The following is a 12,271-nucleotide window of genomic DNA, read 5'->3' on the forward strand; positions in this document are numbered from 1 at the left end:
TGCAGTACAGTGAAATTGTGATATAATAAACTTCAGGGGTCCACGGTAAATTGTTCGTTATTCTAAAAGATTGTTATAGTGAAAGCCCCAAAAATAACCATTCCGCCCATCAACCCATCAGTTCATAAGTTGTCACCATATGAGCTGTGCACGAAAATGTTGCTGTTAGCTCTTTGCACGCGCTGTTGCTATTTTCCATGGATTCCGCCAATATGCACCACCGAAGCACTGAATAATAAGAGTGACGCATGCAAAACAGACACTGAGAAAACTACCGACAAAAAGGTAGCTCTATGTCGCCTCCAAAGTGCAATGTTTCTTGCTTTTTGTTTGTTTTTCACATGCCGCGGAGCGGACACCGCAACTGCCTCGCTCAAGGCGGACACCTGAACTATGTCAAAGCGCAAGCAACACCGTTTGGAAAGTGCAAAGTGCTGTACTTGTCTGCTGCGCTTGGTTATGTGTGAGCACTTAGCTTTTATAAGAGATGATGGCAATATTTAGACTTTGCAGAATAAAACAGTGCAGTTAGACTTGTGTTCCTGTGTCCTGTTCATGTGCTTTCTGGAGAATACAGTGATCCTCAAGAAAGCCAGGAAGAATCCTGCACTGTGCCCACCCCTGTAACCAACAGACAAATTGCATTTCGCTGCCACTGGGAAAGTGCAATGATTATGTGGTGGCAAGGTTTGAGGCTGAAGAGCTAGCAACAAGATCTGCGAGTCCTTACATATTGAATCAACGCTTTGTAAAATTAATGTTGTGCACATCGTTACAAAAATCAACACTGCCATTGCAATCATAACCACAAGCTGGGAGGACCAACAGAGGCCATTATTGTACAAAACTAAATAATCCTAGCTACTTGAGAGAGTACACCAGCCAAAGTGCACAAGTCACAGTGTGCACCGAACAAGGATCACCTGGAGCTTACCTTCTTTCCACTGGCTGCTCCAACCTTGGCCTTCTTTGTTCCACGAACCTTCTTCATACGGTTCTTGCGTTCCTTTCGCTGTTTGCGACCTGTTCTGCCTTTCTCACCAAGCCCATTCTGCAAATGAACAATAGTTTCATTGAAGCACGGAGCACATCCCCATATAGATTTGTGGAACAAAACTGCAGCATACGAAGCATTTATTCATGAACAGTATTCATAAAAATCGACACAGAAGAAATATATCCAGCAGTAGGAGTAAGCATGAAATGCTTCTGACAACAGCAATCTGTTGGGTCGTCCACAATTGGAGGGAACGTATTACAGTAAAACCTCGTTTAACCGTACCAGCTTAAACAGTAGTTTCGTTTAAAAAGTAGTAAGGTCAAATCCCCGACTCAGCGGCCATTTAACATAATGTGTTTTGTATCCGCATAAACTGTACCAGCTTATTGCATACGGATCGGTTAAAAAGTAGTGTTTCCACTTTTCATCACGCAAAACATGGCGGTGCGTCGTCTCCAGTTCGGCAGAACAACAAGCCTCAGAGATCGGAACAACGGCCTCCAAGTGCCCCGCGCGTTTGCACGTGAAGCCACATCGACATCAACATCATTTCGGCGCTGTGCCAGAGAGCGTTCTTTATTCTATGAGAGAGCGTTGTGGAGTCGTGCAACAAAGGACTCGTGTCATGCCGAAGCTCGAATAAAAAAGAAACCGGGTGCTCAGCATAGAAGGAAAGTTAGACATCGTTCGTGCTATTGAACGTGACACGAAGTCGACGCAAGAACAGTAGCCGCCCTTCGTGGCAACTTCACTGGAGTACTCGCCCACCTGTCCCAAGTGAAAATGCGTGTGCGCTCAGTTTTTTATTCTGGCCCCAGCAGATCTCCTCTCAGGTCGTCACAACCTGCATTCACAGCTATCACAGCCAACCCTACTATGATAACGATTTGTTATACAGCACGTGGGGTGTAGAGACATTGGAAGCGGTGAGATGCGAGTAGCGTTTCACTCGGATGGCATCCGGTGCTGCCCACCAGCTCGATTTAGTTTCAATTTCCTGTCGCCATGTTGAAACACTACACTATAGGAAAACAACACGTATCATACCATAACTATTAGTGTGGTGCTTTGCATTACGTAGATGTCAACTACTGTTCAGTGTCAAATTTTTTAGTTACTTCTGGTCATACATTTTCCTGGTTATTACATTTTCCCCCAAAACGTATGAACGAGGTCCTACTGTACTTCCCTACTTCCTGAGCACAAAACTGCTCTGGGATAGTCGGAAAAGAACTCTTAAGAACAGGAATTTTCAAAGTGAACTTTCAGCAAGCATATGTATCATGCAATCCCTTGTGCATTATAGCGTAAAAACCCATGTATAATACGAAACTGACTATAATAAGAGGCGAAATTTTCTGGACACGAAATGAAAAAGGAAAGTTTTATCCACCTATAATGCAACTGACGAAAGCTCTGGGAAAACATTCAAGGGGGGACGCGGCCCTCGAAAACAGAAAAATAGCAAAAAAGTTGAGTTTTGAAAAACCATATTTTTAGGTTGTATGTCTCAAACTACCTGTTCTGTAATATCAGCACCTAATTCAATCGCAAAGTAGGAAAAAAAAAAAAACCTCCACTTTTGAGGCCACCGCAGCCCACAAAACACGCGTAAATGTTGAAATGAAGTCAAACTTCGTGCGCACGCCATTCCCGGCCTATGCGGCCTGCCTGCGCCATCTTGGTGTCGTTTTGACCGTGAATTCCTCGTGTCTGTTTTCCCGCCTTGCAAAATGGCATCGTCAGCGCGGTTGAGGCGTTATTGGAGTTTTCCTGTGATTCGATGCGGAGCACTGATTGGCCTGAGCAGCGCGTTCAAATCCCACGGGCTAAAGCGCGCCTGCCATTGGTAGCTGCGCGGGCGGAGGCGGCTGCTCCTTTTGATGCCGCGCCCGCCACGCTCGCATCGTTGCCCCTTGCTCCGTCCGCCTCAACATGAGCTTGCAAGCTGCTCATCGCCTTGCGCTATCTTTTAGATTATTTTCTCAACTTTTTTTCCCCCTAGTTCTTTGCTGCACGCGATGCCGGCAAAGCCCAAGACTGCAGACGTTTGGTGCGCGGGAGCGCGATAGGAGTCTTGTACGAGCATCGAACTTCCGATCGTCCGCAGCGAGTGCCGACTGTGCTATCGGCTGTCGCCAGTCCAAAATCCGACACATTGAGTGTGCCTGGAGCCGCAAGAGTTAATTATAAGCTCCGCAGGAGCTTTCTAATAAAAAAACACGTGTTCAACTTTAAGGCCTGTTTTCTCGGAATGGATTTTTTCGCTAGTAGTGGTGCTGGGGAAGGCGATATCACAAGAACCGCTCTTCAGATTTGTATGCCTTCTTTTTTTTATTCTGTTCCTGAATTACTTTTCCAGGGGGTAACAGGCTTCTTTTTTTGAAAGCTGGTGCAGTTAATTTATATTAAGCAATTAATTTTTGATGAATGTGGTCATTACTGGCTACATCAAATTCAAAGTTTTAAAATTTTTTGGAGGGGAAATTAAAGAAACGGGCTCTTTAGCCCCCTGGGATAGCTATCAAGGGATCATCACAGTGAATTTCAGCTTCCTGTGATGTCCTGGCATTTCTCCAGGCTCTTCCTCAGGCATATACATGAGCCACCTAGTTAGACCTCAATAACTCTGGAACTAATAAACATCTTCATGAAACTTTGCAGTTCCTCATAGTTCGGTGGTGTGAACGTACCCTGAAAGTTTCATCCGGATATCTTAAAAAATAAAGTTTGGTCCCCAGGGTAGCCTTCCCCCTTAAATCAGACTCCGCACTTCTATCACTGCCATCTTCAGCTGTGCTTTCTTCAGACAGTTCCTTGCCCGAAAAATCTTCCCAGAGCTACTCATCCTCTGTGCCATTGAGCGCATTCGGGATGCCGATGCCGCACTTCTTCGAAGCACCATGCACAAGCTCCTCTGGTATGCTCACCCATGTATCTACGATCCACTTGCACAGTGTGGCTGGCAATTCCCGCTTCAGCTGCCCAGTCGGCATTACTGCAGGCTCGGCTCGCCCAAGCACATCCAGCCTGTCTAGTACCACTTGACCACGTCCTTGAAGGGCTTGTTTACGCAAACAGCTAGAGGCTTCAGCTGAGACATTCTACCCGGGATAACGACGAGTTCAGTGCCGGGCCTGAATTGCGCAACAGCCTCTTCACTAAGTCAAATGGCAACAAAACGTGTCCAGCACAGTGTGCTGTGCCGGGCTGGATACACCACACGGATTTTACCCAGTCGAGCACAAGATCTTGTTCATCCAGCCCTTTTCTTATGGCACCTCACAGTGCCATTTTTCGGCAGCTCTTCCCCTTTCAGCACTATCTCGCACTTGAAGACAACATAGGGCAGGAGCTTGCAGCCGTCTGCTGTGCACAACATGGCGGGAACTCATGTTTTCTCATTGCCAGTGGACCGGACACTAACTTTAGAGCTATTTCTTGCACGGTGAGGGGCGATGGCATGTCCAGATAAACCGAAGTTTGGTCAGCACTGCTGATTTGCCCTGGCTGGAAGTTCTTGGACTTGTGCAACGAAATAACATGGCGCTAGAAGCCACAAGCAGCACAATGATTCAGGCAGCTTTTATGAAATCGAAGTTCGCCGGCATAACGAAAATTCAACATGGCACATGTAGCAATAGATCCAGTGCTTGCTCGCTTTGAAGGCAGAGCTCGGTAGCCCCTTTTCTCTGGCAAGCTCGCTAGCTTTTGTCTGCATACGCTCCACACTCACAGCTAAATGCGCGGCTTGCTGTTGTCGTACGAACTCTGTCAGGGTGAGTTCAATTTCCGGGAGTGTCCCATTCTTCAGGCCATGAAAGCTTCTTCCGGTTCTGCTGCATGCGAGAAGGGCTTCCTTCTGTCGTCGCCATCCATGAATGCTTCCCTCAGAGACGCCAAACTGTCTACCAGCCGGACTGTTGCCAATGTTCTCTGCAGCTAAAATTACCCTTCTCTTGAAAGCAACCAAGTGCTGTTTTTGCGGCCCATTCAAAAAAAGTACTTCCTGAAGCAAGGCACATGTGCTGCCAAGGTAGGCACTTAGCAATAAAGAAACGATGCCGTAGTCACACAGCAACTACGAAACCAAAACGGAGTCCAACTTTCAAACTGAAAATTTTGCTCAATACGCATATAGTACAAAGCGGAAATTCGAGATACTAATACTAAGAAATCCTCGTATTATATGCGGGTTCTTACGGTATATTGCACATTGCCTTCAACCTTTTTCAAATAGGCTTGTAGAGGTGATTACGTAACATATTCATCCAAGAGTTAACGGGGGAGACTGCTCCTTGAGCCCGAAAATTTTATCAAATATTATTTTGCAGTCTTTTGCGCCAGGTTGGTGTAGAGCATTTATTTTTGCTTGATTCGACCCTTGTATCACTCCGATTTAGCCTTTGCCAAATCACCACGACCATATCATAAATCATTTTTCTTTGTTTTTATTAAAACAGTATTTCTGACGGTGTCACAGTTATGGAGTGATCATATCTCTGGCTGTTATCCTATTGCAATATAATTTTAACTTTTTTCTGCCAGGAAGGTAGACAATTAAGAGTGCTGTAATAATATGAACAATTATTACAAACACCTTCATAAGTAATTATGTGTCCTGGATGTGACTATGGGCTCTTTAAACAGTTTGAAGTACAGGCAGTTGCCAGAGATGATCGAGAGGCTTTGCCAAACCAATTCCAGGCTAATATTTAGGCTGCCTTGCGACCCCAACAGAGTCAGAAAAAAATGGCACAACCATACTATGTGCTCTATGTTGGCATATGGCTTGATGCCCTGGCAGTTCCCTATAGCATGCCAAATTGAAAAGCAGAGGTACCAAGAGAACCCTACTGACCAGGAGACCACATATTAAAATCCTGACACAATTTACTTCAGGTCAACTGGTTCCACAAGTTTGAGGCTAATTTTCTGGAGTGTCTTTTTGTGTCAGCCACTTTGCTCGTGGAAAGCATAGCAGAATGATGGGTGGACCAATTTTGATACCGTTTTTGTTATAGACCATACTGTACTGCACACATCCTTCAAAATTTTTTTCAGACCTAGATTATTTTATTATTTAACAATTACTATGGTATATTACATAGGGCATTATGGTTACATGCATATTACACTGAGCATAACATTATAAAAGCAGTTTAAAAGAAGTCGCACTGTCTTCATGTAAACATGACATTTTACCAAACAGTAATTTTAGCCCTCTCATGTTTCATCACTGTGCCAGGCTTTCGATGAGCAGGGAACTTGTATGTGTATATATATATATATATATATATATATATATATATATATATATATATATATATATATATATATATATTTATAAGAATCTGAACTGTCTCTTATGCAATTAGGAGTATGTGTGCCAAATTTCAGTACTCTGTGTTGAGAAACAAAGTAGTTCCGATTCTTTACTGCCCTCTTAAGCACAAGGCAACATTGCACTTGGCAACTGCTTTGACCTGGTCTTACTGTAGTTACCATGTTAAAAGCTATCAAAAATTAAATAAACGTAATCGTTTTTAAATGCCAGCTGTATTTGCTGATACAAACACTTACCCTGCACAACCTGTATTTCGGCTCAAACTTCTTGGCAAAGTCCAGGGTGTCATAGATCAGGGCAAAACCAGAGGTCTTGCCACCGCCAAATTGTGTGCGAAAGCCAAAGCAGAAGACCACATCGGGTGTTGTGTTGTACATGGTGCTGAGCTTCTCACGCACCTCGTTCTTGGAGACTGTGCCGCGGTTGGGATGGATGATGTCCACCACCTATCCAGACACAACCGAGAACGAGAAAACACTTAAATTTTGGCAGAACTGCAACACCATCACAAGGGTGCAAGATAAGCCACCACTATTCAGCCTACTCGTTGTAGACTGAAAACAGACCACATTACCAACAAACCAGTTAAGATTCCAACATTGCAACAGCCCACTGCAAACTTCCAACAAATGTTATCAATTATCAAATCATTCCACATAACACACACTTCCCACTTAGTCCACCAATAGTTGACTTGTGAGCTTAAAGGATCATAAGGACAATAAATCAGCCTAGTCTGGCGAATTTATTTTGGAACTTGCGCATTTAAGCAATGCAACAAATTCATTGAAGCCAATTAAAAAACTTCCCTCAATTTTTTTATTTCATGCTTTTTTTGTGTCTATTTGGTAGCCTTTACCCAAAGTGGCTTCTAAAGTGCCACAGTGAACCAAGAATCCTTCAGTGGAATGAAGCTTGTTCTAAACGCATTTGTTGCTTATTAACTAATGATACAAAGAGGATGTCTGCACACACAGTTTCAAGAAGGCTTCACCACTGGACGTTTCCTGGCATATCAGCATATCCTTTCATTGAAGTCATTTATGCAGCATTCTAAAAACCTTACCTAGAAATCTAACTCGCCTTAAATGTTGCAATTTGTGCATCGTATACAGGAGCTCTACCCATCAAAGCACAAGGGGGCCTTGTGACATTGCTAGCAAAGCCCAAGTGCCACTGGTCACACTACAGACTTTAAACGTCAAAAAAATTAAGCGACATGTCACTCAGTAGGCATATGACTGGGCAGGGATAATTAATTGCAATTCGCTTTTGCAGCGCCACAAGTACAGCCCCCATCACAGATATCAAGAGTGTGAGAGCGGTCCGCTTCAGAGAACCTTGGCACCGCCTAGTGGAAGAAGCTGGAACGACATACTTGCTAGCACGCTCTGCCAGGTGAATGCGGTGTCGCCACATGTGGTCATAGCAATGCCCCTTATGCTGCTGCCCCCCCCTCCCCCCGTGATAATTCTGCCCTATGACAGGCTTTTACAGCGAAAGCTATGACTAACCTTCTGTAGTTTTTTTTTGACGTCCAGCAACAGAAACGGACTTGGCAATTTCTAACAAACCCATACACCATGGGTTTCGTTGTCTGCTTTGTGTGTGATCACACACGGGTGCAGTGCGGCGGTGCAGATGTCAAAATGCGGAACAGATTGGAATGCGCGCTGTGAAAAATAGTGCAACGTCAGGGTTATCGCAATACATAAGCAGGAGAGGTATTGACGCTAAGAACAGCTGCGTTATCAATGGGGCGGACAAGTATAGCTCGTACACCCCAAGAACATGCGTACGAAGAGCGCTGGAGGGAACAGCAACGAGAATAAACGGTGCTGGCACAGAGAAAAATTCAACAAGAGGGGACACAGGGCGAAAACTGGCAACAGGAAACACGTCACGGCTACTGTTAATCCCATCCATTAGTTGACGCGAGCATCAGAAAAAAAGAATGTGAAATGAACTTACTGTGTAATTCTTTCCCGCTAAAACCAAAAAGTTTTGCGTATAAATGAACTTATACTTTGGAACTTATTTTTCTTGCATCACCTAGCAACAAGCCAACAGCATGCCAGGCACGACAGATGCACGAGTCATGCGCTAGGCAGGCCACCGAAGCCAGCGAGGCCGTTTGCGCACGTGAAGTTCGCTTGTTCGGCCGACCCGTCTCTTAGATTCTAGATTCTTTTAGATACTTGTGACGCAGTTAGTTTTGCGTGTACTGAATCTTACTGGGACAAGTTCGTGACGCTTTCTCTGAACCCCCAAAATTGTTGCAATTAATTTTGTTACTTTTTGGGATACTTTTGAGGCACGCTCGCCGCGCCTGGGGTTGCAACGCAGTTAGCAAAAAGGCAAGCTGGCCATGGTGCTAGGTAGTTTGCAGTGTACTGAATATTAGGGAGAAAAGTCTGACTCTTTTTACGGCCCCGCAACATATACCTTCTTTCGTTACTCACACTTGTCAAAAACATGAGTGATTGCCTAGTGTGATAACACGGGAGAGTGTTGCTTGCGCCAGCAGAACGTGCAAAAGACTATGCCAATAAGCTTAAGAACTTAGAACTCGAAAATTCTGTTTTCCGGACGACTGAAAACAGGCTTCGCACCCCCGCATTTGTCTCGAGTGTGAGTAGAAGGCATTCTGCAAGCGTCTAGCGTGGTCTGGCTGAGAGCCTGCGAGAGGCTTGGAATGAGTCGGGTGAGGCCATGTATGAAAAGCGAATTGCTTTTGCTTGCAATTATCGTCCATTCAACACTTTCACACGTTTCCCCTCTACACGCAGTATTCCTGTAAGGGCTACTAAATACCAAAATGGCACATGCTTGCAATTTATTTTGCAGCTGATGCCGTTCGGTGGAGCTTTGTACGGGAACTACTACTGCTTACCTGGTGCCACAACGTTGAATGAATGCACAAAAAGCCCAGAACGATCATTTATATAGAGCGAAATAAACATTTCCTCATTTACAAGGCGTTTTGCATCTACTTTAAGAAATCGCACTTGGCACAGATTCGGTGGAGGCTAGTAAAGATCATTTGCAGTCACTTTAATTAAACAATTCCACTCTAAGACCGCGTGTGATTGAACAGCAGAAGCAAATAAAAAAAATAAGTGCCAAGTAGCATAGCCGGGATATTGTGTGCCTGCTAGTGTTCAAAACACACGTGCCCAAAACCGAAAGCAGAAGGAGTTAATCCCATTCGCTTGGTACGTTACAGTCAATTTGGCTGCTGGGCGCTGTAGGAGTGTCCGCTCTTGTTGAATGTCTTTATGACGCCGGAGCGAGATGACCACTGCCAAACGTTCGCGTGATGCTGAACGAAAGTGACGATCGCAAGCCCAGGCAACCATTTTACGCTGTGAAGATGGAATGGCAGCGAAAGCACTTTGTTTTCGTTTGAAAGCTTTGACTGTCGTCAGCTTTCACTGCCATTCCATCTTCACGGAGTGGAATGGTTGTCATTTTTTGTCGTGTGGCGAGGGGTTACGCTGTCATGACAGGATGTGCGTGCTCATAAAGAACTGTCCCTGCTGCCCAGCACCTATCCCAACTCCCCCTGTCATTGGGTAAAATTATCATAAATGGGTAGCTGAAAGCACATAGAATGACAGCAATTGGAGAAGCCAGCAATTGGAGAATCCCTGTCCATCTGGGAGCACATGCTCAAGCTATAGCCAAACCTCGACTTAACAAAATTCACGATGTAAAGAACTATTTTCCTTTCCTGATCTTAGTTTAGTTGCATTCAAAATGGTGTATTTACATTTCCTGATTTAACAAAGTAATTTCGTGAGTTTCGATTTAACAAAGTTTTTGGCCATTTCAACCATGTATTTGGTGCCTGTATGGCTAGTAAATTTAGTAAAAAGCTATGTCGGTTGAGGCAAACATTATTTCAAGCGTCCTTCTGCAAGTTTGAGCGACAAAACCACTGTCAAAGCGCGCACGGAAGCACGGGACAGGACGCAGTAGGCAAGTAACACCACTGTGCCATTTGTTGCGGTGCTAAACAACTCGGAGAAAGATCAGAGCTGATGATTCCTTCTGCCAAAAGGGACGGGGAGAGAGTGAACGAGCAGTAATGCGATCAAGCCCGCAATGGCGATCTTGGAGGTAATTTCTCCGCACAAGCCGAAATGATTGGTGCTTGATGGCTTCATGTGCACTATTGGCAGTCACGTAATCCAAAGTTTTGGAGACACGAGACACAGTAGGAAGCTACCAAACGCTAGCTTGCATTGCGACTGCGAATATCTGGTCATCGAATGAGATCTGTTAATGTTTGCCTGAGTGCGCGTGACACCGATAAAACTATGCACCTTACTTCCCTTACTTCGTGTAGTTTTTGGTATCGCCATCAATGCTTCACTTTTCCAGCAAAACTGAGTTTTTTTTTTTTTTTTACAAGAGGCTCAGGACCAATACTGTAACTTTTTACACTATCGCTTTTAATTTGTGGGCACCGGCTGCAGGCACTAAGCACGGTCAGCTATGGCATCCAAGATTTACGGCGCCGTGCAACGCAACATGCGCAAGCCTCCGACGCCATGCGCCACACCAATGCATTGCTCCGAGTGCGATTTCCACCGCATCCACTGGTGCTAGTAACTGCGCTATTATGGTCCGACCTTCTTATGACTTGTTTATAAGTGCTTACTAACAACATATTATCCACCCAGAATGCTCTGGGAATTTGTGAAGTTGTTTTTAATGCTGAAGCTTTAAAACCTTGAATTAACAAAATTTGGGATTTAATTAAGTTTTTCGCAGCAAGTATAACTTCGTTACATTGAGGTTTGACTGTATGTCACTAGAGAGCTTTAGGTTAGGGGACGCAAGTCGCTTGCGTCCCCTAATCTAAAACTCTCTATTGCAGCTTGCTTCTAGTGAACCATTCCCATGCTATAGAAAGTGGGGGCTGTACAGTGCAAAAAGATGTTGTATATTTAGTTTAATTAGGTCATACACTGCAAAACAAATGTCAGTTACACAAACAGTGACACAAGGGGGTGCTGGCTACTCTTTTCAACACATTTACCAACGGGCAAACAGGTGCACTCCAAAAGCAGGAACATGTTTGCTATTTTCCACCAGTAGTTCAAGCTTGCTTTCAGGACACATGGATTGCTTTGAGCGCAGAGTGAAAAGGTTCCGGCAAGGGGTGCTGCCGGTGTCCCTGCGCGGCTGCATCGCTAAAAAAGCGTCCTCAAAACTATGCTACACCCGCACTTGAATTTAGTGATGAGGACTCGAGTTACAATTGCAAAGATGAGAGTAAAGCAGATTTAAGGTCTGCCGAGGATAATGTTTTGAGTCAGCATGGGACATCCGCAGCTCTTCACCTGCGAGTTTCTTTTACGGCCTTGAGCGGTCTCTTTCCTTGTGCGCGCTTATCTGCCATCTTTTTTCACGAGCTGAGAGCGCTACCAATTATCTTCAGGGTGCATACTTCGCCTGGCTATGATGTGCTGCCATCAGCAGCAAAGAAACTTCCGTTCATGCCAAGAAGGCTGCTCGTAGCACATCTCAGCCCAGCACTACGGATTAGCGCAAGGCAGTTTACAACAACATGGGATTTCTTTCTACTGTTCTTCTCTGCAGAGGTGATAAAGACAATGTGCAAAAATGCAAACAGATATGCTTGGATGCATAATCTTGTAGTTGCCAAGCTACGCTGAAAGTGATCGGTACTGGAAGAGGTGCAAGATTCTAGACGAACTGGTGAAGTACATTCCTTGGACTTCTCATCAGACCACACTCGGATGATGCCGAAAAGGTGGAACTGCAAAATGTGTTACGAGAACCACAAAGTTGAACAAAAGCCATACGTTTCATAGGAAAATTGTGGAGTGCACCTATGCTTCACGATATCCAGGAACTGCTTCACCACATAGCATGAGCGATGAACTGGTCTT

The 12,271-nt window shown here is 44.7% G+C and overlaps 1 protein-coding gene across 2 annotated transcripts in view; it reads right to left on the reverse strand.

The window, feature by feature from the left end:
• RpS24 (ribosomal protein S24) overlaps nucleotides 1-12,271 on the reverse strand; it is a 29,952-nt gene that overhangs the window by 13,583 nt on the left and 4,098 nt on the right. For both annotated transcript variants that reach the window (XM_075686914.1, XM_075686908.1), the window contains exons 3-4: nucleotides 6,584-6,793; nucleotides 935-1,051 (exon numbers count right to left, since the gene is read on the reverse strand). In XM_075686914.1, the coding sequence (XP_075543029.1) occupies nucleotides 935-1,051; nucleotides 6,584-6,793 (327 nt within the window). The remainder of the gene's footprint in view (nucleotides 1-934; nucleotides 1,052-6,583; nucleotides 6,794-12,271) is intronic.

This window comes from Dermacentor variabilis, chromosome 1 (assembly GCF_050947875.1).
Source record: "Dermacentor variabilis isolate Ectoservices chromosome 1, ASM5094787v1, whole genome shotgun sequence".
Classification (NCBI taxonomy): Eukaryota; Metazoa; Arthropoda; class Arachnida; order Ixodida; family Ixodidae; genus Dermacentor; species Dermacentor variabilis.